Below are 25,304 nucleotides of genomic sequence, written 5' to 3'. Positions count from 1 at the left end.
CAGTTGCAGTGTTATTCTCATGTGATTTTGCATATCTTTCTTAGATATGATTTGGAATTACATTTGTATTAAATACATTAAATTTTAATGTAGTATCGGCATCATGATTGAAACTGTATACAGACTCTTTAACTTATTATGAAATATACAATAACGTTACAAATTATTAGTATTGTATTATTTAATATGTGAAATCCATAAATTGTAATTAAGACGATGTACCTATAAATTTTTCATTTGCAGAAATGAATTAAACTAATGTATAATTTTATAATAAGCATTTATTTAGGTTTATTTTACAAAAACTAAGAATCATGTGTGAGGCTACACTGCAAAATTTGTACTTTAAAATGTACATATTTGCACAAATATGCTGGTTTATTACAGATCAAGATTTGTTTTCAATAAATAAGTTGTCTAGATGTTTTGTTTTTCATTGGAGAGCACCACCACAAACAAAAAATTAATAAATAAATACCACATGGAATGCTATATTTGGAATAGAATGTTAAATTATATTGAAGCATTTTTTACGTCAATGGGAGCATTTGACCACAATCTTACCTGATGGTAAGCTAAGGTACGGTCTACGATGGAACAAACTTGCAACTTTCAAATTATTTTTTGCAATTTTCCATTCAACTAGCAGTTTTACTGACAATTGATGACTAAAATACTTAAAAACCTAAAGAAATGTGTTGGTTGATCTCTCAAAATATAATAAAACAGTGGTAATCATGATTTTACTTATTTATGAGTGTGCTTTGATGATAGAATATGAGGTTAACCTGAAATAAAAATCTGTTTTGGTTTTTTACTTTTTATTGGACTTATTTACAAAACTTATTCTGCCTTAGCAGCTGCGGCTTTGGGTTTCTTCGTCTTGATGGGCCGCTGGGAACGAAGGATCGCTGAGGCACGTCGAAGTGTAGCTTTGCAAAGGTCTTTGCGGTAGTTGTTGGCTTTCATTAGCTTCTTTACCTTGAAAAGCGATCTCCTAGCGCCAGCTTTGAATTGGCGCTTGACGAGGTTCTTGGCAGGCTTGTTGGTCGCTCTGGCCTTCTTGTACACAATTGTGAATCCCTTCCTGACGGGGGTTTCATTCTCAACCACGCCGACGGCTTTCTTGTGGATCAGACCATTGAATCTGAAGGCGTTAAGGTTAGTCACATTGTTGGGTTCCTTACTGAAAGGTTTCTTGATGTTACGCTTTTTCACAAGGAAAGCGTTGTTGTTTCGGATGATCATCCAATTTAAATGCGCCGACATTTTTGTAAATTGCACGTAAATTCCACTCACAACGTGCTCACGACGTGTCCGTAGACAAGAGAAAGAATTTTTGACAGTTGGACAGTGGACTCAGCAAGTGTTGCTATTTGCACGTCAATATCTTACCATAGATTGCAAAACTATTTTATAGAGTGAAATTTATTTAATTATAAAATAAACACACATTTTATAAAAAAATATTAGAATTTACGACTAAAAATTATTAATTGAATTTATTCGCACTTTAAAAAAAATTGATCAACTCTTTTCAATTATAGTCTATGGAATTTACCGTTTTATCGTCATTTTTTGGCACTTCGGTAATATGTCAAATTCCAAACTAAACTTGTCTGATTGATTCTGATATTATTACCCAATTTTTTTCTATATTTATTCAGTATTGATAGTAGTAAATGTAGCTTTTGTGTAAATTTCTTATGTGATTTGTGAAAAGTACTGAAAAGTGCCAAATTAATGTTTTCACTTTTTTGGTATTATGAATCAGATTGATCAAAATATAAACAAAGATATGATCGATTTTGATCTGATTGACGTGGAATCGTTTGATTTTTCTGATGAACAGACATGGTAAGTTGTATGTTTTTGTAAAAAATATACCAAAATTATTATGCTTAAGCCACATTTCCAAGATCTAGTACATAACTACATAACCAGCAAAAAAACTTGAGTGACATGTCTACACCTGTTTATATTTTTACGTTAATTTTTGTTATTTGAAATAGTTTGTAATAACAGTTATTATCGAAAACCATTTAAATTATTAAAGTGACACGCCTTGAAATATTTTTATAGTTATTAAACAACAATTAATCTTGTTTATCTTTTCTACATCCTTATACAAATTTATCAATAAATATTTTTGATATGTCCAATTGTTTATGAACCTGTAATCCCTCTTATTGGGATTATCTACCTATAATTTTGGCTTCAATTTCACCTGAATGTAATAAATTCACCAGCAGTCATACAAATGTTTTCTTTGTATATTTTATGAATATTCGATTTTTATTTTATTAGGTTGTGCACATTGCCAGAAGACTCTGGTCAGAAAGTAGATATAATAGAATTCAAATTATCATGTGATTGGCCAGTCAATGAAGATGAAGAATATCTTAATACGGAGAAAGAATTATATGCTATATTGGATAATGTGCTTAAGAGTAAGTAATATTAATTTCTAATAGGATTTACTATGAACTTGTTTATTTATTATTTATATGAACTAAGCCCACTGCATGACTCAAACAGTTCTAAGATAATAGTATTTTCAATATACTAATCAGGAGTCTAAATGGTTGTCTATCGCTATGCTGAATATCACTAAAATCGGATCAGCAATGTGAAAGAAACACACACTTTCATAAATTTTGGCTTTATGACCATAGTAGGATATATTGATTCTTTTCAATGATTCTGGAATGAAACACTCATGAATTAAATTATATTTATATGTTTTTTTTTATAAAAAGTTATAGAATGAATCATTTTGTATTTCTTCGAAATAGTCAAAACTTTGCCTAAAATGAATTAAAATAATTGAAGTACTATGTTTGTCTATTTTTAATATATAAATTAATTAATTTATTGTCTATTTATTCTTTACGAGAATTAAAATTATTTTTCCATATTGCACTCAAAGCTGTAATGTATTGCACCAGTAATTTGAGAAGCTAATGCAATATAGAATTACAATCTAGAAATATGAATATAGTTACAAACGGGAATCAAGTTTCAGCGTATCATAAAGTGTTGAATTGCAACTTTAAGTGATAACTTACAATATTGTTTATCTAAAATTAAGCAAAGTATGAAAAAATTAATATCAAATATAAATAGTAATGCATATGGATCACTAGTTGTGCCCTGTGATTTTACCCGCAGTACTCTGCTCCTGTTAGTCTTAGGGTAATGATATAATATAGCCATGCTTGATAAATGGGCTATCTAACACGAAAATAATTTTACAAATCAAACCAGTAGTTCCTGAGGTTAGTGTGTTCAAACAAACAAACTCTTCAGCTTTACAATATTAATATAGATTAATGCATGCATTTCACTCTAATTTATATTTGCCTAAAGGCTAAAGATGTAATGTAATGTACTTAAAAATCAATCAAAAATTTTCCAAATTTTGTATATACATGCGGATGCATTTATGTACTACATATATGACGGAATTAACATAATTAACGTACAATGACTGATAAGCATTGATAAAATATTTACAATGATTGTTCATACAATGTTATCACTTAATATCTTAATTTTAAGAATATCAATTGTTATTAAATTTAAGTTTGTATTACATGTTCAATTTAAATTGAAACTAGGACAGAATAAAAATAAAAATCAGTTAAAAAGGAAGTTATAGTACTAATTTTAATTTTATTTTTTATAACTGCAGCCGCATTTTCAAGCAAGCAAGTGTTAGCAAAATAAATAAAATTATACTCATAAAGTATGAACTAAAGTGAACTGTAAATAGCTAGTTAAATATAACCCTGAAACTTGTATAAATAAGCCATTACTTTTTTCTTACTTTGATTTAGCACTATTTAACCTGTGAATTAACATTACTTCAAATAAATCTATATGATTTCAATGCCATAGCAATCTTTCAATTGAGCCAATGTGCATTTAATGCTTGGTCTCATTTTTTAATACAGATCCCCATGATTTTTATGATCACAAATAGTTTTTTAATATCACTTCATGTCCTAGAACTATTTTAAGATATATAACATTTTAGTAACTTTATATGTCGTAGGCCGTAGCGTAATTTATATTTTATAATGCAAAGGTTTTACAAATAAATTGCAAAATAAAATGAACTTTAACGAACTTGTGTAGGTGCTATGTTTTATTATTTCGTAACTCACACAAAAGGCTGAGTCAAAGGAGTTTTCTTTTTATGTGTTACCTGCTTTTGCGATTTCTACATATCGTATCTGTGCATTTAAGTCTAATAATATCCCGGAAATTTCTAGGTTCGTTGTTTAATGTCGACTGTTATTAATTTTTTCACATAGAGAACCACCATTATGTATTTTCTAATCTTATTTCGACCTTGTAAATTTGCTGATATATTTGTTAGATGCTCTTAAAATTAATACCCACAATACGGTAGAAATTACGTTTCATTAAGAGTATATTTTTGTGATCAAGGCAAAAAGATGTAGGAAGCTGTGAGGAAATGAACCGGTTGTACGAGTGTTTTCTCAAGAATATGATTCCTACAAGAATTATTCTTATATGCATCCGGTTTTGCTATTGTTTGATCGCATACCTAGTTTCAAGATGTTTTGCTCCGTAGCCATAAAACAATTGTGCACACGACAATACGACATGTTTTTAAACAGCGATGTAGGTAGGTATATGCGATATTCTTTTTCAGCAAAAATTCTGCAACAAAATCTTGTTATCTGGCGCCTAGTTTGATACACGTAAAAAGGTCGTTAAAACTAACAGTACTTCCGTATATTTTGCGACTCTAGCGAATGTTCATCCATACAAGGATATGTGAGATCGGCTTATCAGGCATCCTTTGTAAGATATAAGATTGTTTATTTAGGAAGACAGACACTTGCTTGTCTTGTTTGTCAATTTTTATCTCATCCGTGCCGTCTTATAACTGTTAAATTCAGCATATTTAAAACGAACCATTCATTCTAATTTGCCCTCTAATACTAGACCAGCGAGGTCACGGTCAGACCAAGAAATTTGCTGTCTTTTCAACATTTTGTACGACGAAACAATTGTCTCTAATTAGTAATTACCCACCTGAAGAGTTGGAGACACGTGATTTTAAATCGGCTAAACGTCGTGAAGAAGCGGTTTTTCTCAACGATTCCATTTTGGTAATTAACTGTCATTGTTCTGCACGTAATCCAATTTCTCGCAAAAGCCCACACCAAATCTCGAATCTCGACCCACTAAACCGTTACGGTACATTGACAAACGTTTAGCATTAAGAGATTGTTGGTAGCTTTATCTGCGACCAACGACCTTCGCGCTTGACCGAGTGTGTGATGGCATGGCTGATGGCTCATACAGGAGTACGCCGTAAATAAATATGATCGATTGCATTGTGTTGAACTATAGAAATGTTTTAAGTTTTTATATGAAAACTCTCTACATTGTAAAACCGCTACTAAGTATAGATGGAAACTTATAAAATATAATGTAGTGTACAGGTAGACAGGTGGAACTAACAATGAGATTTATTTATAGTAAAGTATAACGGTATCAATTTATTTGAGTAGTATTTCAATTGATACAGTTATATTTAAGGCTTATACATGCGCTAATAACCTTGACCATACTTGACGGATCTCAAACCTCTCCCGCTGCACCTTCTTTTTTCCTCGCATTTTGTATTTAAAAAGATACTAATCAGTGAAACAAAATATCCTCGTCAGGGACTGTTGTGTAACTGATAATTTATTAAACATAAAATTTTCAGAGCTCTAAGTCAGCAGGTTACGAAGTTTATAGAGTATTTGCGGAAAAATCGATGACCACGGCACATTTTTTTTCTAGAAATCTATTAACTTTGGAAAAAAGTCCTCGCGAGCAATTAAAGATCAAAGACCATCCTATTTTATATATTTTTTTCGGTATTGTGCTTTATGTTGTACCAGACTTTATAGAGGTTGAACATAGTCGAAATTGCCGGGTAACGCCTTAAGTATCATCCAATTATTCAAATCTACGAGCGTGGGAACTGTACCGAGTGAAAAACACGATCTTTTTATTATAATTTTACTTTACCCCGAATTTTTGTAATAATTGGGAGCAACAAGAAATAAGAATAATATCTTTTTTAAGAAAATATGTGTAGCCATTTCTATGAGACATTTCTTCCACTATATTTATACGGTTGAAAAGTAATACGACTTGCACTTTTTCCAAATATAAACAGGTATAAAATTGAACAAAAAATAAAATGAAATCATGACCATCATTTATCTTTACTATACATAATTCAGAAATAAAATTTCAAAGGACTCCTTTCATACCGTATTAGATTAAATTGGTGCTGCTCGAAACGTTGAATACAAATGCTGGTCACCTACGTATTAGTTGGCCCACGTAGAGTTTAGCATACGATATGACTAATTTCACTTTCTATACGTATATCGGTTTACAAGTGGTTTTTATCACGTCCAACTATATAAGCGTTGTTCTAGTTATGGAAATCAATTTATTCTCCTACAGAGGGTTTGTAATAAATATATGTTAGGGTAAAAGAACCTCATATGTAAAGTACCTTATACCTGCTAAAAGTTACGATTTTGATTTCTGTAAACTTTTGCAATGCTTTATGAATTTCTCGATTCGGAATATCGATTCTACTGAGAAAAATCAGCAAGGAAATCCATAGTCATAATGTTACGTTTTTGTTGTAGAAATACCACGTAGGTTCTTAAAGATAAGTTCATCATCTCAATTCTCAAATACTTAAATGTCGTGTAAAGTTTTGCCAGTTGCCAGTAGTTACTAGAGTCGTTATAAGTAGCACAGTAACTTTTTTGAACGAAAGTCCCAATTTTTCTATAAAACATGACATAATGTTTATTTTCCCGCTATTTTATTAGATAGTACGTTTAATAGACCAACGGACGTGATGCTTGTCAAATCATAAACTTGATAAGGAGTTCCGATTGCAATTTGTGGTCGATGCATGTTGGTCTACATTTTTTATGGAGTGTACAGTATTTGGATGTCGCTATGTTCTTATGTGGATAGGCGCTGTGTGTAATCGAATTTTCTTTTTTTACTCGGATTAGCTATGGGTTATTTAACTTGAATGAAATTAATCTGTTACACCTATAAATTTATTTAATAACATAAAGTAAATATAAAACTTATTTTCAATTTATTACATGGAAATTATCTTCAATCATGAATAGAACAATACCTTATGATGTTACATTTAATGATTGTCTTCTTAATCTCTTAACACGGATCTTTTAAACATACGCCAGTTAATCAGCGTTCATGTCAATTAAGCTTTATAGCTATCACACCGTATGAATTTACACCTCTATAGTGTAATCTTCACACGAAATTATGTCTTATAATCTGGGTTTTAGGAACAAATCTGTATCTTAATTGCATGCTCGTTGGAGGTAGGTTTAATGGGTGCGTTCACCCTTCGTGCAGTTATCTTCCGCCGCCATCTATATAAATATTTAGTTGTCACTTGCAATACGTCGATCAGGCAATTAATACGTTACATCGACGAAGACAAAACTCGGAACAGGATTTCCTGATAAACGTTCTTATTGTGAGAATAATTGTTAGCAATAGCTTATAAGGATGCCACTACGTTTGTAATAGACTAGTGTCTAGCCATTCTCAAGTAATGAATAGGCATACTCTATTAACAATTTCTAGGATATATAATTATATGATTAGGTTAGCGATAGGAAAACATGATTAGTGTAGGTGTTCTATTATGGGAAGTAGATAACACATCCTATGTGTAAATACGTTAGTTTCATGACTAACTTACTGCAATCGGTTTGTATTTATTAATGCAGATAGCCGATATCCTGACAATGGTTAAGGGATATTGTTGAGAGTAAAAGGGGGGAAAGTAAATTATATTCCATAGGATAAAATTGGTCACTTATCACAATGTTAACATTTGAATCTAATATGCTAATCACGAACAACGAAATCTACCTTCAATCCTAGTTAAGCAATGAAACTGGTAAAAGTATTTAATATTTTTGTTAGGAAATGAATGTATGCTTAAATGCAATACAATAATGTCTTTGTTAATTTACGATAGTATTCTAATTACACATACTCTATACGAACTTGAATACAGCAGTGAGTGCATATCCTTGTATATGTTAAAATTATAAATAGACGGCGATAAGAGGCGTACGATGATGCATACATGCTATTAATTACAAAATCAGCGGAATAGTTTATTTTACGCTAATTTTAAAATCTCTACGAATATGAAAATTAACTTAACAGCAGCAGGTAACAGCAGAAGACATAGATTCTAACGCCCTATGAAATAAATTCCTCTTGCAGAACGTACTCTCTCTTGAAATATTACAATACAGCATATATTACTGCCAGAAAAATAACAGACCATTTTTTACAGATGTGGAAGCGGACGACATTGCAACGCCAGACAGGCACAAATTCGACTCGCGAACCTACGTGAGGCCAAAACGGCGGCCGCAGCGACCAAGCATACAGAGCATAGTAGAAGTGACATCGAACCCACCGTCTATGTCACCGCACCAATCCCTCAACCAGACCAATAATATGAACCAGACCAACAATATGAATCAGACCAAATACCTCACGTACAACAAGTACAGCAATCCATTAGGTCCGATCAGTCCCATGTTGAGGCTGAAGACGTTCAATGTAGATGTCAATACGGATAACAGTCACGTGGTCAAGGAGTTTGCTATGAAGCGGCGGAGTCAAGCGCCTGATGATGATCCGCAGGTAAGATTAGTTATATGGCTTGACAATGATATTATTTGACAGGACACTACATGGAATGACGTAACATTACATGGCGCGGTTGTTAAAAGACATGGCTTGATATGAGGTAAAGTTTTATTCTTGGTTTTATTTAAACATTCTCTTTCCTAACGGTTTTAGAGGCCATTTAGAATATCCCCGATTTGGTAATTAGCTCTAGGTCTGATGTCATGTAGTACCTATAGCAAAAAGGAACTTTTTTTTCCTATATAACTCAATCGACCAGAGCCTTTTTGGGTTTGTAAACCTAATAAGCTTGCTACTAAATAAAGAACGATCGCTTATTGTAGTTAATTACAATGCAATTGATTAATAAATCCACTTATTTGAAGAGTTTGATTTATTCACAACTTTCCTTTAATGAAATCAGTCCATTTGCATATAATATCGCGAGTGGTGCTAATGAAATTGATTGTAGACACTATCCATACTTACCAATATATGCTATCCTTTTTTACGGATTTTCTGGCAGAAATAGCTTACAGCGATAAGATCGCCCTCTGTAAATGTTATTACTTATATCGCTCTTGTTTTGTAAATTTATATACATATTAGTGTGCGAGAAAAAATCATTAATTTATTCATTGTACATTTTAGTAGACTGTCCCGAATAAATAGCTATAACAGTGATAAAAACGCGCTGATAAAATTAGAAATACCTACGCGGAAATGAAACATAGATTTATTTGAAGATCTTAAGTTCGGACGAACATCATAAAAGAGAGCTGAGTATAAAAAAATGCATATACTTTAAAGGTAGACAATAGTTGAAAATGATGCCCTATTTTCTTAACTTTGCAATATGTTATGAACTCCGTTGTGGTGTTGCGTTTATTTCTTTCTAAACCCACCTGTTCTAACAACTCAAGCAAACCTATTAATATCTTAATGACAAGAAGCTAAATACCTTTAATTACACTGATGACATAAACACATAATATGGTTTCTTAAGTCCTCTCGCGTAAATGTTACGCTCGATTGGTCTGTCTATACTTCTATACTTTATAGGTTACCGTTACACTCGGCTGGTCTTTTTATAGCTACCTCCTTTGGGTGTGGGCGATCTGCATAGATAATGTAGGATAACGATTAAATCTTTGTTTTAATCGTTATCCTAAATTAAGTAATAAGTATCAAACTTTTAAAACAATAAGGATCAAACTTTTGTGCTTTTGTATGTACGTTTGTAAGGTTTTCACGCAAAACGACTAGACCGATTTCAATATTTTTTTTTCACTATTAGAAAGCTTCATTTTTTCCTGAGTCAACAGGCTAGGCTTTTATTCCTTTTTTCTAGGATGTACTTTCTTTATGAATCTTAGCCCTTAGGTGCTTGCTTTAACCTTACGACGTTATTTAAAGATAATGTAATACCCATTTTCAAGTAAGTAATTACTCCTGAAAGTTAACACCTCCGTAACTTGAGAAAGCCTTTATCGTGAAAAACTGTAATTTTCCTAATTACCCTCGTAAGTTGATGCTTGCTGTTTTACCCCGTGCCGGTAATTGTTAAATGAATTAATATTAATTTAATCTAGTTAATGAATTAATATTAATTTAATTTTTAGTTTCACTTGGATTTAAAATTAAATACTTAATATAATATAATTGTGCAATTTCGCAGTGAAATATTTTTTTGTAAAATATTCTTTAAATCGCAATACGTGTAGTATAATGATAAAAATTGCACAAAAGTAGTACTGCAAAATTATAGTTTTAGCAAATACGCCCTTAAAATCACAATATATTATAATTAATAATAATTATTAAACCTATCTCACATTTATTTATCATGCATTATGTTTGCCTATACTTAACTAGAGCTCTCTTAATAATATTTAAATCTATACTAATATTATAAAGCTGAAGAGTTTGTTTGTTTGTTTGTTTGTTTGAACGCACTAATCTCGGGAACTACTGGTCCGATTTGAAAAATTCTTTCGGTGTTAGATAGCCCATTTATCGAGGAAGGTTATAGGCTATATTTCATCACGCTACGGGCAACAGGAGTGGAGCCACGGGGGTGAAACCGCGCGGAGCAGCTAGTAAGATCATAAAGTGGTATGGTCTTATGGCAATTAACTTATTTTATTTCGTTGATTAATAATAATCTAAACTTGCCTTATTCGTTTCATTTTAGGCATTTACATTTATATTTGGCCCTCACTAATCTATTCCATTGCGTAAATTTGCGATATCTATTCAGACTATTTATAACATCTAGGACATTGCAGGTGGGTGCACTCGGTCTACATTTAGCTGTGATGCTAATTGTTGAAGTTTTTCTGTTAATATGAATATATGTATAACCGACTTCAAAAATAGGAGGACGTTCTCATTTACGTGAAATGCATTTTTTTTTGGGTCTCTTGGGTTGGTGAACTTCTTTTCTCATTTCAAAGATGGTGTGTTCTAGTTGGTCCAACTAAATTTTTTACAGTTCTGACAATTTCGAAGGCGGTATAGTTTTTTGTTAAACAATAATATGGCTCTGTAGACGGTCGCCTAAATTGTGCAAGGTGTGTGTATTTAATTTTATGTTATTTCTTTACTTTGGTTTATATTATAAAGCATTTATTCATTCATACATTCATTATCTAATACTAAAGATTACGTACATTATTTCGTATTCAGAAATATGAAGAATATTTCTTCGTGTTCAAAGAGAATTTAAAATATTCCTCTGTCTTATTCTGTTTGAAGCTTGACCTTTCATCACGACACACTTTTTCGAGTGCACTCGTGAGATTCAAAACGTAGCAATTATTTTTCTATTTGCTTTAGAGAAGTCACAAAATTATTCGCCTAATTCACATACGGTAAAAGTATAACATTTTACATGAATGAGAGCAGTATTTAGAGACGTATTTACAAGTTCTTCATGATACACAGTACATTATTTTATATTCTACAGGGCAATTATTGTTTAGCTAAGTGTGGTTAAAGTCAACACTACAACACTCAATGTTCCAACTCATATTTACTTTCAAGTTTGAATGTTTGTGATACATTGATGGCGTATTCAATACGGAAGTGTTATGTGAAGTAGTGTATGTGAAGAGGTTATTGTAATTGCTGTAAATAAACAAGGTATAGTGAAGCAAATAATGGTGATTTAACTCAAACATTAGGTAGGGTTGTTCAAGTCTCTGCTATTAAGGAAAAATATACAACAGCCTGTGTTGAACGATAAAACATAAAAAAACACTAATATAGAAAAATGTATGCACTAAAATAACTATTTTTATATCGGATTATATTTTGTACAGGCCCGTTATTATCTATAAGTCCTTATTCTAGTCGTGAGTTAGTTAGCTTGGGGTTGGGTATTGTATTCCATTATTATTTTATAAAATTCCCCATCGCCTTACCCAAAGATATATACATATTATATACCTATATATTTCCCGATACAAGTCATCCATATTTACTCATAATATTATTCATCATCATTCATCACTAATAATAATTTTAAGATGATTTGTACAGCCCTGATCTATGAATGTTTGAGACCGTTTCGGACGCCAACCAGCGAGTCAATATTTTGTTTGCGTCACTTCGCGTAACACGGTAAAATTATCTCGCGATTATGCTAATTTGTCTCCGTTGCAACTGTATAATATTCGTAGATACAGAATCTGTATAATTATATCTGATATTTCGGCGTATAAATTGAGTATGACGTGATTACACGATTATCAATATGTGATAATGTTTTAAATGGGGTATTGCGTATGTAACATGAATGATATCTTGATAATTATTAATTATACATAGGCAGTATTTGCGTACGATTTTTGCAATAATTCATTATTATATTTTGGACATTTAAATACTTCGACAGAAATGTAATTATATTTGTTTCTATTAAATTAATATGCATTTGTATGAACAATGCTGAATATATTTTGCGAACGGCTTAACAATGTACTTACAAAATACATAAATTGAAATGCACCTTAAATCTTTTCTTTTTCTTTATTTCTTTTAACGCTTAATAATCAACACATCAATCAATGAATGGAATAGAATTCGTTCAACAGTTACAATTTAGTTACATAAAATACGAAACGCATGTCTCGTGACTGAAATTAACTTTCGTTTTCAATACATTCACAGATGGTTATCATGTTACAGTGAACAAAATTGAAGCTATAATTGAGATTAAAAAAACTATGTGGTAATAATATTGAATACAAATATACCGGAAGAAAACATGTTGTGTTTTTTTAAATAGGTGGTTAGTTACATATAAGTTAAATGTTTTAATTATATTGTCATTGTGATAAAGGCTCATTAAATAGGGGAAGTACAATTTTGTAATTATAATTACACTTCACGCGTTTTTGTCTATTTGTGGCATTCAAATTTACAGCAATCAATATATACTTAAGTAGAAAGTAATTTGTAAATGTACAATATGCAACTTATAATACACATTATTATTTTAATAATCGATGCATAGATATTTAAACAGCTGTTTAATTATTTACGGTGCAAAGAAAATACGATTATGTTTATGTTGTTTGTTTTAACCACAATATTATCGGCAACCAAACATAATTAATAATTTACGCTTCAAATAAATTCTAATTTCTTATCAAGGGATATTGATAAATGATAATGTTTACCTATTTCTTTAAAAGGAAATTCCTGTATAGAAAGTCAGATTTTAAAAACGTACTACGTCCTATATTTTAATATTATTATATAAGTAGAGGTACAGACTATCTAAAAATACTATAGTATGACTTACCAGACCATGACTTCTCATCCAAGGTCCAAGGATCTCAAACAGGCTCTTTTGTTTGTGAGACATAAAACATATTGAAATTAACATGTCAGAAGTTACTTACCCTAATTATTGAAATCATGAAAAAAGGTGATAAGCTTCTTTAGAATAACTAGTGATATTCTAATGGCTGATTTTTCAATCCTTGGTTAATACTATTCGTCGAATAACGTATTAAACTACCATTTCAAAAATGAATTTTTTGCCCGTCTTTGACAGTTTACGGGTGACATTTTAATATTATCGTGTAATACTTTATTGGGCGAATAAGTTTTAACCATGGATTGAAAAATCGGCCCTAAACTGAATAAAGATGTATTTGCAGGTTATTATTGCCTCCTTATATATAAAATCTTCTTCATTTATGTTATATAGTTATTGTTTATCTATAATTGTTTCTTTAATCATGTTTGAATTAACATTTCAGCTAGAAGACGAACTCGACATGCCGTCAGATCCAGACCGGCTTTCTGACCAATCACGCTTCAAACCAATCAAGGTGGACTTCACGCAACCTATGAATAATTTTAACACATTCAATAAGTGAGTTTTTAACGTTTTCCTCTCGATTAGTAAATTGATTGCGGCTTATACAGGGTGCGGCTAATACATCCTTTGAAAGTGCGATAATTTGGCAATGAAATGAGAATTGAAATAGATTTTTGCATAAGGAACAAACGGAAAACATTTAACAATGAAGTTAGATCTTAGTTTTTAACTCCAAATTAGGTCAAAAATACGAAAAAAAATCCTGTGATATAAACAAAAATATCCATTTACATATTGATTTGATTGTATATGAATTCATTTAGTTTATAAATATTGTAATACTAACTTGATGTGAAGTTTGTGCTCATCACTCTGTATAAATCTTTAAGGAGGTCAGTAAATACAAGCAATTTAATTACTTGCATATGAAGATTATTGAACAGGTTTCTTAGAATTTGCAGGATTTATTAATGTGTTATCAAGTTAAAAACTACAATCTTTACCGATCGTTGTAATAAAGTGAAATTCTAAACAAAAAGTCAATAGTATGTTATTCTTGAACAAGATAACTTTCTAAATAAATTAAAGCCAAAATAAAAGAAATATTGGTAGACTTTCTGGCTATTACTCAGAATGACTAAGCGTGATACAATATATCGATAATGTGACCACACTTTCGATAATTGCCATATGTAAAAACAACAAAGACTTAAAAAACTAAGACTCACTCAAATTAAGAATACAACTTTAAACATTTGAAAAAAATGTTGTGTGGTTTTATGAAACCACGGTAAAAGTGAAACTTTCCGAACACTGCTTTATACCTACTCGGCAGCCGACCGTCCCGCGACATGCGCTACACAAACCAAAAAGTTTGAGACGATGTAATAAAAGTTTCACTTTAAAACCTGTAATTTTAAGATTTACATAAATATTAGCTGATATAATCTATATAGCGATATAAGTTCATTATTCTTTATTATTTTTTTTTCATATTCAGGGGTCTAACAAATATGATGAACGAAAGGGGAAGTCTCAATATGTACCAGAGTGGTGAATCGCTAATGCGCATGTCACCACCGAGCCTCGTGTCTTCGCTTGTCATGGAAAATTCGGGCAATTTCAACATGGAATCTTTAGATGGCAAGAAATCTTTATTATCTCAAAAAGACTCAGGTAAATCACTCAACATTTTGTAAAATACATAATTATAAAAAAGTGTTTTTTAATTTAATAAAGTGCACAATCAAATAGAATAAGGGATACAATTGAATAATGTACAAATACAATCATAATGTGTCTTTAAGCTTATGTTACTTTCTTATATTTTCAGGTGTGCCAATGTCAGGTCGCAACAGTATAGATCCAATGATGACAAGCATGACCCTTAGCATATTAGACGAGAAAGACATGAGCACGAGCTTCCTTTCACAGACCACTTACCCAGACAACGACAGCTTAATAGACTCATTGCCGCCCAGTTTAGTCAGTTCTGTCAATTCATCGTACATTATATCTAATTCCACTCGAGCAAAAGACCCGGAAACGAATATCTTCAGTTCGGCGACTTTCACAAACTTAGAACAATCGGAGAGATTGCTGTCCGCTAGACCGAGATGCCAGTTATACAACAGTTTTAAACGTGATTCAATCAAAAATTCCGAAAGCTACACGAAAGCAAGGGAGGAAGCGTGCCAAATAGACACCGGGAAAGTATTAAACGAGAACTGTGATAATGTCGCGCTCCAGAAAGATTCGCCGAAACGACAAAATGGCGAAATGAGCGAGACCATAACCCTGCACTACTCGAACAACAAATTCAGAAGGGACATCGACGCTGAGAAGGAAAACATGAATTCCACCTTCGAAAAGGACGATGCGTTCTTCAACGAAATGGATGTGCCAAAACCGGTGGAACAAGGAAAGAATAGCATGAACGTGACGCTCGATAAACAAGAATTGAACGAAATAATACAAGCGCGGCAAAAACTTTCGTTAGCTAGGAAAGCGTTACCTACAGAACCAGATAAACCTTTGCCCAATCAAGTGGACACTTCACCAATAAAAACTATCCAATTACCAAACCAAACAATAACAGTGCCAAGACAAAGTATGGAGAATGCTTCAGAATTATTGTCAAGAAGAAAAGCCATGAATAGAGATGAACCTCCCCCTAGAGAGACGCCAAAGCGAAATGCGACGTTCAAAAAGGCTTCGCCCAAAATGAATGCAAATGCAATGGACGCTACGGTGGTATATGTGAAGTCGAATGAAACTAATATTATTGATATCAATTCGGCCACTATGAATTTAATTGATAATGAAGATACAACGCTACAGCAAGAGGTGAGTGATATTCAATATTCAATCTATAAATAATATGAGCAAAAGCATATATTAGTTCTGTTTTTAATTATTGCCTCTCTCTCAATAATAAAATAAAGTGAGTTGAATTATGCGATTCTTAAAATTTTCAACATTAACTCATGAATTCATGCCTATAATATGTTGAACTATAAAACAATTTTCAATTTTACAGAGACATAAGACTATTGATAAAATTTTTGCTTTTATTGCTTTTGCCCCTTAGGACATAAAATGTACGCGTAATTCTTATAGATAACTAGCGGTCCGCCCCGGCTTCGCCCGAGGTACCTACATGTTTAAACTATCCTATCTCTCAAGTTGGATCGAACTGCACATGGTGTGCGAATTTTATTATAATCGGTTAAGTGGTTTAGGAGTTCATTGAGGACAAACATTGTGACACGAGATTTATATATATTAAGATTAATATTATACTTTTTTATTATTGTAGGCTTGGGATTTAGAACAGCGGGCGATGGTGGGATCAAGTGAGAGCACAGACACAGGGACCTTTAGTTCGAGCAGCCCACCAGATCTAATTGATCATCCAAGTAAGTTTTAACAATTATTTATCCTTTAAGATACTTTAAATGCTTTGGATAAGTAGTGTTTTTGTTCGTGGATTTCATGATATCGCAACATTTTTATGTCATACGTTTTCAACATGTAATGTGCGGCATATAAATAATCATCAATTTAATTGTTTGAATGAATGAATGAGAACTTTATTGTACACACCAAATTTACATAAAATAGAACCACATTACATAATAGAATACGTGACATAAATTGCACAATGGGCGACCTTATAGCTACAGAGCCATCTCTTCCAGGTAACCCAATTTAATTGTTTGTTGATACAACAAGGATTTATTCATGTATTTCTACAAGATCCAATCTTTCCAAATGTTTAAATGTATAAAAATAAATACTACTCAATCGATTATAAGAATTGTTTACTAGTATAATGCCCTGCATTTAGTTGAAATCAAATTTAATTCAAAAAAAAAAAAAATGTTGTCTGTAAAGTCGGTTTACTGACGATAGTTGAATGTGACAACGTCCGATTGTGCTTCTTCGTCGCTCTTTCCGCGCTCTCGCTCGCACTTCAAGCCTTACATGGAACGCCTCAGAGCGAGGTAACGCCGCATGAGTCATGTTTTTTCGTGCGTGCAGCCGGCTATATCGAATTATAAGACGTTGTCCCGTCAAAAGTCGATGGTTCGAATGCTGCTTCAAACCGAACAAATACGGGATATATTTAAATAATCTATTAATCATATATTTTTAAACTTCTAGAATTATCAGTAGCCTCCACACCTCTAACGAGCATACGGAAAGGGTCGAAAAATGAACTAATGAACCTACACAGTACTATATCGCCTATATACGATGTGATTGACGACAAATCGTATACAATGACCAAAGCGCCTAGTACTAACAGTAAGTTTGTATAGTATGTTACTTGTTTTTAAGTTAGAACTGGACAAATGTGCAAATATCTAGCGATTTTGTTTTTTGCAACTTTTTTTTACGTTTTGGATACTTAATTAAAAATTAAAAGAGGACACATTTAAATAGTTAAATACTAGAATATGGTAAAAGGCAAAATCGATGTTGTTTACGATTTTTTTTATTAAATTTCAAACTAATGAAGTTTTCGCAAAATCACTCGTAATAAAAATAATTTTTCAATGTGTAATGTTACTTTCTTTGATGTTGTTTTTAAATGACAGAATATTTTAATATGTAACAAATTTAATACTCGATTAGTATTTCAATAGACAGCAAAATTATTACTGAATAACTTAAAAAAAATAGAACCTAAAGCCCTTTAAACTACTAACGTTTTACACAGATATGGAAAGAACATACGACATGAACACAACGGTAATAAACAGCGCTACATTAGTGAAGAAATCTTCGGCTAAACGAGATATTTTGGCGCCAAAAAGCAGCCCGGATAAGAAAATACCGAGCTCCTTGCATATTAGGACTCCGCCAGGGAAGGTCGCTTCTAGTTATGCTATTCCAGGTAATTAGGTCGTAATAATACTATGTTGTGTTGTGTTTTTATCAGTTCCCAAAAAAAAAATAAGTTTAAAATAAAACCGGCCAAGTGCGAGTCGGGCTCGCGCACAAAGGGTTCCGTAGCAGCAAATATAATAAATTACAGTTAAATCAACCTATCTCAAAAACTATAAGAGATACTTTGATCAAACCAAAAATCGTTGAAAGAGTTAATTAGCATGCATCACCTCTATTTTTTTTAGAATTTTATACCCCGTAGTTATAAAAATAGAGGGGGGGGGACATACTTTTTACGACTTTGAGAGCTGATATCTCAAAAACCGTTCACTTTAAGAAAAATGTTTTTTAGAAAACTTTATATCATTTTAAAAGACCTTTCCATTGATACCCCACACGGGTATGTACATCGAAAAAAAAAATTTCATCCCTCAGTTACATGTATGGGGGGCCCCACCCCCAATTCTTTTTTTTACTATTTAGTGTCATATTTTTGTAGCGGTTCATACAACACATATTCCCATCAAATTTCATCACTGTAGTACTTATAGTTTCCGAGTAAATCGGCTGTGACAGACGGACAGACGGACAGACGGACAGACGGACATGACGAAACTATAAGGGTTCCGTTTTTGCCATTTTGGCTACGGAACCCTAAAAAGACGGGTTGCACTCCGGGAGTGCCGGCAGAAGTGAAAACTTGATTATTAACGTTGAGCATGTTTGATATTTTGGAATGGTATCCGTCTTACGTTTTTTCGATCAGGTCACGTGTCCTGACGCGAGTTTAAGATTTTATATCCATTACAGAAAAAGTGCTCAACGCCGCTATTGAAGTTTCCACTTCAAAAATTTTACTCATTTTGTGGTGTACTTTTTTGTAAACGTTTTGAATTGATGGACACTTTCAATGAATGGAACGAATATACATTTTAAACTATTTACACCTTAAGATTTATGTCTATAATTACAAAAAGATTTTCTTTAATTTGACAAATCACATTTTTTTTTGACAAAAACAATAATAATTTTTATCTTTTTAGCAACATCAACTACGAAAATGCCGCCGCCGTCCACTGTTGCTGTCGTGAAAACGAATCTACCCACCTCCAAATTAAGGCAGTATAGTTCACATAGAGAACTTAACAGAATACCTGGTAAGTTTTTTCGTCAATCTATACTAATATTATAAAGAGGAAAGGTTTGTATGTATGTATGTATGGTTTTCACGCATAAACTACTGGACCGATTTTGATGAAATTTGGCACAGATAATCTTTAGACCCTGAGAAAGAACATAGGCTACTTTTTATTGCGAAATATGTACCACGGGCGAAGCCGGGGCGGATCGCTAGTAAAAAATATTTATATTACCATAACTGATATATTTATACTGTAAATAAACGAATCTTTAACATACAGCAAATGTAGGCTATGCATGCAAGTGAAAGACACGTAAAAATGGGAAAGAATTAATGGTTCGTAACAGGACAAATCTTCTATGATAAGGGGATGTGCATAAGGGGTTCAAAAAAATAACATAATCGGCACAAAAAACTTTATTTAATTCATGCTCATCCAGTCAGCTGTACATTATACTATATTACTATACTTCTTACATTAAACTATAACTTATTCTATACTTACTTTCAATTAATACATATACAGGGTGTCCCACTGTTGGTATACTAAGCTCAAAGGAGGTTATAGTTTTGCATACGCTGAGTACGTAAAAAATACTTAAAAAATCCCAGACGCATTTTTTTTTCAAATAGATGAATTTTTAAAACTCTATGTGTACACTCCTAACAAGCAACCCGCCCATTTTTGCCACCAGAACGTGAGCTATCGTTTAAGATTATGTTTTCATAGACAAAATGCTCACATTAGAGAAGCGGTATATGCCGGTTGCGCGAAGCTAGAGAAGAAAACATGGATTTTCAGGAAAAATTTAGCAAAAAATTTTTGACGTAATTTTGTTGTTTAAGTATTTTTTACGTGATCAGTGTATGCAAAACTACAAGTCCCTTCGCGCTTAGTATACCAATGTACGGACACCCTGTATATAATTTATAATTTTAGAAATATACACGGGGCTGGCTGGGTTCGATATTAGCTTAAATGTAATGAGAATGTAATGCGATTCTACCCAACTGCCTAATTGAGAAGACGGTAGATAATAAATCACAGCAAGTCAACGGCTATTAACAAAGTGAGGGTAGTATGGTCAAAACGTCGTATAAACAACGTCTGAGCATCTAGCACAATTCGTACGAATGCAAAAGGAAAGCGGCGTATAGTATTTGATAGCTAAGCAAGTTCTGACAGGAAATAATGACAACTATATTGACAAAATTTATATTTTTTGTTTCATGGCATTCAAATGCTTTATAAATATAAATTTATAAAGAATAGAAAAAATTCGATCACGAGGTGGGACTCGAACCCGCATCCTTTCGCGCCATTCCGGGGCGGATGCTTGACCAACTCAGCCATTCGTGACCCGCCAGAGCAATCGAATTTATTCTATTCTTTCAGTTTTATCCGTCTAAGGGACACACCGCGCGCCATCTATTGAGATGATTAACAACTATCTCAACCAATATGAAAAATGGAATGGCGCGAAAGGATGCGGGTTCGAGTCCCGCCTCGTGATCGATTTTTTTCTATTCTTTATAAATTTATAACTATATTGACAGCTACAAAAATCTACAAAAATATTAAATCAAAAGTTACATGTAACAATAAATAACATTTTCCGCAGGTCCACAGTTACAGTCCCGTGCACTCGGCCGCACGATGGTGCGTCGCGGTGTATACGCGTCCAACCCTGCGTTAAGTCCAACTGCATCTGTACCTACGCCGATTAGACGAGAATCTGTTGTTTTACCGCCCCCACAGGTAATTATAGATAAAATAACTAATAGTAATCTATATTGATACTAGCGATCCGCCCCGGCTTCGCCCGTGGTACCTACATGTTTAAACTATCCTATCTCTCAAGTTGGATCGAACTGCACATGGTGTGCGAATTTTATTATAATCGGTTAAGTGGTTTAGGAGTCCATTGTGACACGAGATTTATATACAGGGTGTCCCAAAAAGTAGTGATATACTGAAGCTGGGAGGTAGAGGACTTAGAGGGCTATCCGAATCACCCCCATGTGTGTTATGCGATTTTTCGTATTTTCGGAGTTATTACATTTTTTTCAATTTTTCATCTATCGCCGAGTACGATGAGATTTTTATTTATGGTGACGTGAATTATTGCGCTAGATGCTTGTTTTTTTTGTGTGCTAAGCTGAAAGATAGGCCAATTCAGTATGGTAACATTTACTATCGTTAGATCTTCGAATGGAATAAAAAAAAGAATTAAATGCTATGAAAGATAAAATTACCCAGTATGTTCATAACTTCAAGGGCCCATAAAAAAATAAAATCACATAAAAAAGGTTTTCCATTTGGCTTTTAAAAACTTGCTCTATCGATCAGGTAGCTACCCTAAAAATTTCATTTTATTATTCTGAAGGCTTCAATCGAAAAATTGAAATCTAAATGTGGTAAGTGCAAAATTTTTATTAACATGATGATTATTAAAACCAATAAATAGGTGTTTAAAAATGAATTTTTTTTAAATAGCCCCGCTGTTGCTCAATGCAAGTGCGACATCACCGTAAAAAGTTGTCTTTTTAATGTCTGAATGCTCTTTTATCATTTTTAATGGTTTCTTCTGCTACTATGAATTTCCGGGTTATTTCGTCCAAATTGTGGCAGTCTCTCGTCTTTGTAGTATCCCCACGGAAAAAATTCAATAGGGTTTATGTCCGGAGACCGTGGAGGCCAGGCTAAAGGGCAAAAATACCCTGAAAGATGGATTGGTCGTTGCAGCCTGCGCATGCGCCGGTGACGCCTGCTTTAAAGCCTGGCCTCCACGGTCCCTCGAATAAACCCCATTGATTTTTTTTCAATGGGGATACTAAAAAGACCTCGGCTACTTGAGAGAATGCCCCAATTTGGACAAAATAACCCGGAAATTCATAGTAGCAGAAGAAACCATTAAAAATGATAAAAAAGCATTCAGACATTTAAAAGACAACTTTTTACGGTGATGTCGCACTTGCACTGAGCAACAGCGGGGCTATTTAAAAAAATTCTGGTAATTAAACACCTATTTATTGGTTTTAATGATCATCATGTTAATAAAAATTTTGCACTTACCACATTTAGATTTCAATTTTTCGATTGAAGCCTTCAGAATAATAAAATGAAATTTTTATGGTGGCTACCTGATCGATAGAGCAAGTTTTTAAAAGCCAAATGGAAAACCTTTTTTATGTGATTTTATTTTTTTATGGGCCCTTGAAGTTATGAACATACTGGGTAATTTTATCTTTCTTGGCATTTAATTCTTTTTTTTATTCCATTCGAAGATCTAACGATAGTAAATGTTACCATACTGAATTGGCCTATCTTTCAGCTTAGCACACAAAAAAAAACAAGCATCTAGCGCAATAATTCACGTCACCATAAATAAAAATCTCATCGTACTCGGCGATAGATGAAAAATTGAAAAAAATGTAATAACTCCGAAAATACGAAAAATCGCATAACACACATGGGGGTGATTCGGATAGCCCTCTTGGTCCTCTACCTCCCAGCTTCCGTTCATCACTACTTTTTGGGACACCCTGTATATTAATATGAAGATTATAAAGCTGAAGAGTTTGTTTGTTTGTTTGAACACACTAATCTCAGGAACTACTGGTCATATTTGAAAAATTATTTCAGTGTTAGATAGCCCATTTATTGAGGAAGGCTATTCATGTACCACGAGCGAAGCCGGGGCAGACCGCTAGTTATGGATAACAGACCGAATACTACTACGTATAATGTAACCTGCTATGTTCCAAGGCCGCTGCACCTGCGCGTGCGTCGATATGACGCTTTACGAAAGTTATAGACCAATTTTAGTTTATTACAATCAATGAACGTTATTTGTCGAACGGTGTTATTTCGAATGGTCAATACGCTTTCGCTAATGCGACGGGAGTCTTTAGTTTAGCACCCACACAGGTGATATGAAGCTTTTGTCAAACTCACGCCACAGCCACTTACAAAAAAAAGACGGGTTGCACTCCGGGAGTGCCGGCAGAAGTGAAAACTTGATTATTAGGCCAGTGGAAATTAACATTAAATTCGCAAAGCACGATGTAGATTTGAATTTTTGGTATGTTGTTTGGATCAGTTAGGGTGATGTAAATCCCAATTTGCAACTTCGAAAAAGTTGTGCTCGCTGCGCACCACGTGATAAACTGCGAAAATTTTGGACTTTTTTCACTTTTTGCTCTAAAAGTCATAAACTATGCGTTTCCGACAAGTATGATTCAGTACATAAATTAAGGTTATTAAATTTGCAACAATTTAAGCCTAACCGCAGCTCTCTAAACCTTATAACGACTAAACTGTGGCCATTCGAAGATGGTTCATTTTTCCCGAAATATTGAAATTTTTAGTTTTGCTCCCGTTTGAAGCAAAATATTGGCAAAAACCGCTCGTTCTATGAGAAGTTCGTATAATAAAGTTGTAGTGCATTTATTTTTCTTTCATAAGAGACTAGAACAAAGTCTGTGAGACAAATATTTCACACACAATATCTGAAAAACAAAAAGAAGGTAGAAATAGATTTTTAAAGAATTGAAACTGAGAGCATATAAAATCATAAAAAGAATAATACTTTTTCATTTGCAGGATAGGTAATTAACAAAATTACAAAATTTGGGAAAGTAGGAAAAAAGATTATACGCAAATAATAAACTGCGAAAATTTTGGACTTTTTTCACTTTTTGCTCTAAAAGTCATAAACTATGCGTTTCCGACAAGTATCATTCAGTACATAAATTAAGGTTATTAAATTTGCAACAATTTAAGCCTAATTAAAGCTCTCTAAATCTTATAGCGACTAAACTGTGGCCATTCGAAGATGGTTCATTTTTCCCGAAATATTGAAATTTTTAGTTTTGCTCCCGTTTGAAGCAAAATATTGGCAAAAACCGCTCGTTCTATGAGAAGGTCGTATAATAAAGTTCTAGTGCATTTAATTTTCTTTCATTAGAGCATAGAACAAAGTCTGTGAGACAAATAGTTCACTCACAATATCTGAAAAACAAAAAGAAGGTAGAAATAGATTTTTAAAGAATTGAAACTGAGGGCATATAAAATCATAAAAAGGATAATACTTTTTCATTTGCAGTATAAGTAATTAACAAAATTACAAAGCTAATTAAATTTGCAACAATTTAAGCCAAACCGCAGCTCTCTAAACCTTATAACAACTAAGCTGTGGCCTTTCAAAGATAGTCAGTTTTTCCCGAAAATTTCAAATTTTTAGTTTTGCTCCCGTTTGAACCAAAATATTGGCAAAAACCGCTCGTTCTATGAGAAAGTCGTATAATAAAGTTGTAGTGCATTTAATTTTCTTTCATTAGAGCATAGAACAAAGTCTGTGAGACAAATAGTTCACTCACAATATCTGAAAAACAAAAAGAAGGTAGAAATAGATTTTTAAAGAATTGAAACTGAGGGCATATAAAATCATAAAAAGGATAATACTTTTTCATTTGCAGGATAGGTAATTAACAAAATTAAATTTTCTACAGCGTTATTTTATGACCTTCTCATAGAACGAGCGGTTTTGCCAATATTTTGGTTCAAACGGGAGCAAAACTAAAAATTTGAAAATTTCGGGAAAAACTGACTATCTTTGAAAGGCCACAGCTTAGTTGTTATAAGGTTTAGAGAGCTGCGGTTAGGCTTAAATT

General features: G+C 32.9%; 2 protein-coding genes across 7 annotated transcripts in view; one reads left to right on the top strand and one right to left on the bottom strand.

Moving 5' to 3' along the window:
- Nucleotides 1-804: 804 nt before the first annotated feature.
- RpL28 (ribosomal protein L28) lies at nt 805-1,346 on the bottom strand. The gene has a single exon (XM_089711334.1). The coding sequence runs from the start codon at nt 1,267-1,269 to the stop codon at nt 844-846; it is 426 nt and encodes a 141-aa protein (XP_089567460.1). The 5' UTR covers nt 1,270-1,346; the 3' UTR covers nt 805-843.
- A 235-nt stretch (nt 1,347-1,581) lies between these two features.
- LOC149476858 (uncharacterized) overlaps nt 1,582-25,304 on the top strand; it is a 29,842-nt gene continuing 6,119 nt past the window's right edge. For 3 of the 6 annotated variants that reach the window (XM_089711146.1, XM_089711145.1, XM_089711144.1), the window contains exons 1-11: nt 1,582-1,857; nt 2,308-2,450; nt 8,417-8,772; nt 14,031-14,146; nt 15,093-15,268; nt 15,426-16,438; nt 16,911-17,010; nt 17,759-17,902; nt 18,318-18,494; nt 19,531-19,644; nt 21,251-21,387. In XM_089711146.1, the coding sequence (XP_089567272.1) occupies nt 1,766-1,857; nt 2,308-2,450; nt 8,417-8,772; nt 14,031-14,146; nt 15,093-15,268; nt 15,426-16,438; nt 16,911-17,010; nt 17,759-17,902; nt 18,318-18,494; nt 19,531-19,644; nt 21,251-21,387 (2,568 nt within the window). In that variant the 5' untranslated portion in view covers nt 1,582-1,765. Of the gene's footprint in view, nt 1,858-2,307; nt 2,451-7,684; nt 7,778-8,416; nt 8,773-14,030; nt 14,147-15,092; nt 15,269-15,425; nt 16,439-16,910; nt 17,011-17,758; nt 17,903-18,317; nt 18,495-19,530; nt 19,645-21,250; nt 21,388-25,304 lie in introns of those variants that run through there. The other 3 variants (XM_089711143.1, XM_089711147.1, XM_089711148.1) reach the window with 3 other exon arrangements.

Source organism: Colias philodice, chromosome 26 (assembly GCF_061535455.1).
Source record: "Colias philodice isolate Cphi_HAF_F1 chromosome 26, ilColPhil1 Martin Lab GWU primary, whole genome shotgun sequence".
Lineage (NCBI taxonomy): Eukaryota > Metazoa > Arthropoda > Insecta > Lepidoptera > Pieridae > Colias > Colias philodice.
This window is presented reverse-complemented; position numbering and strand designations above follow the sequence as displayed.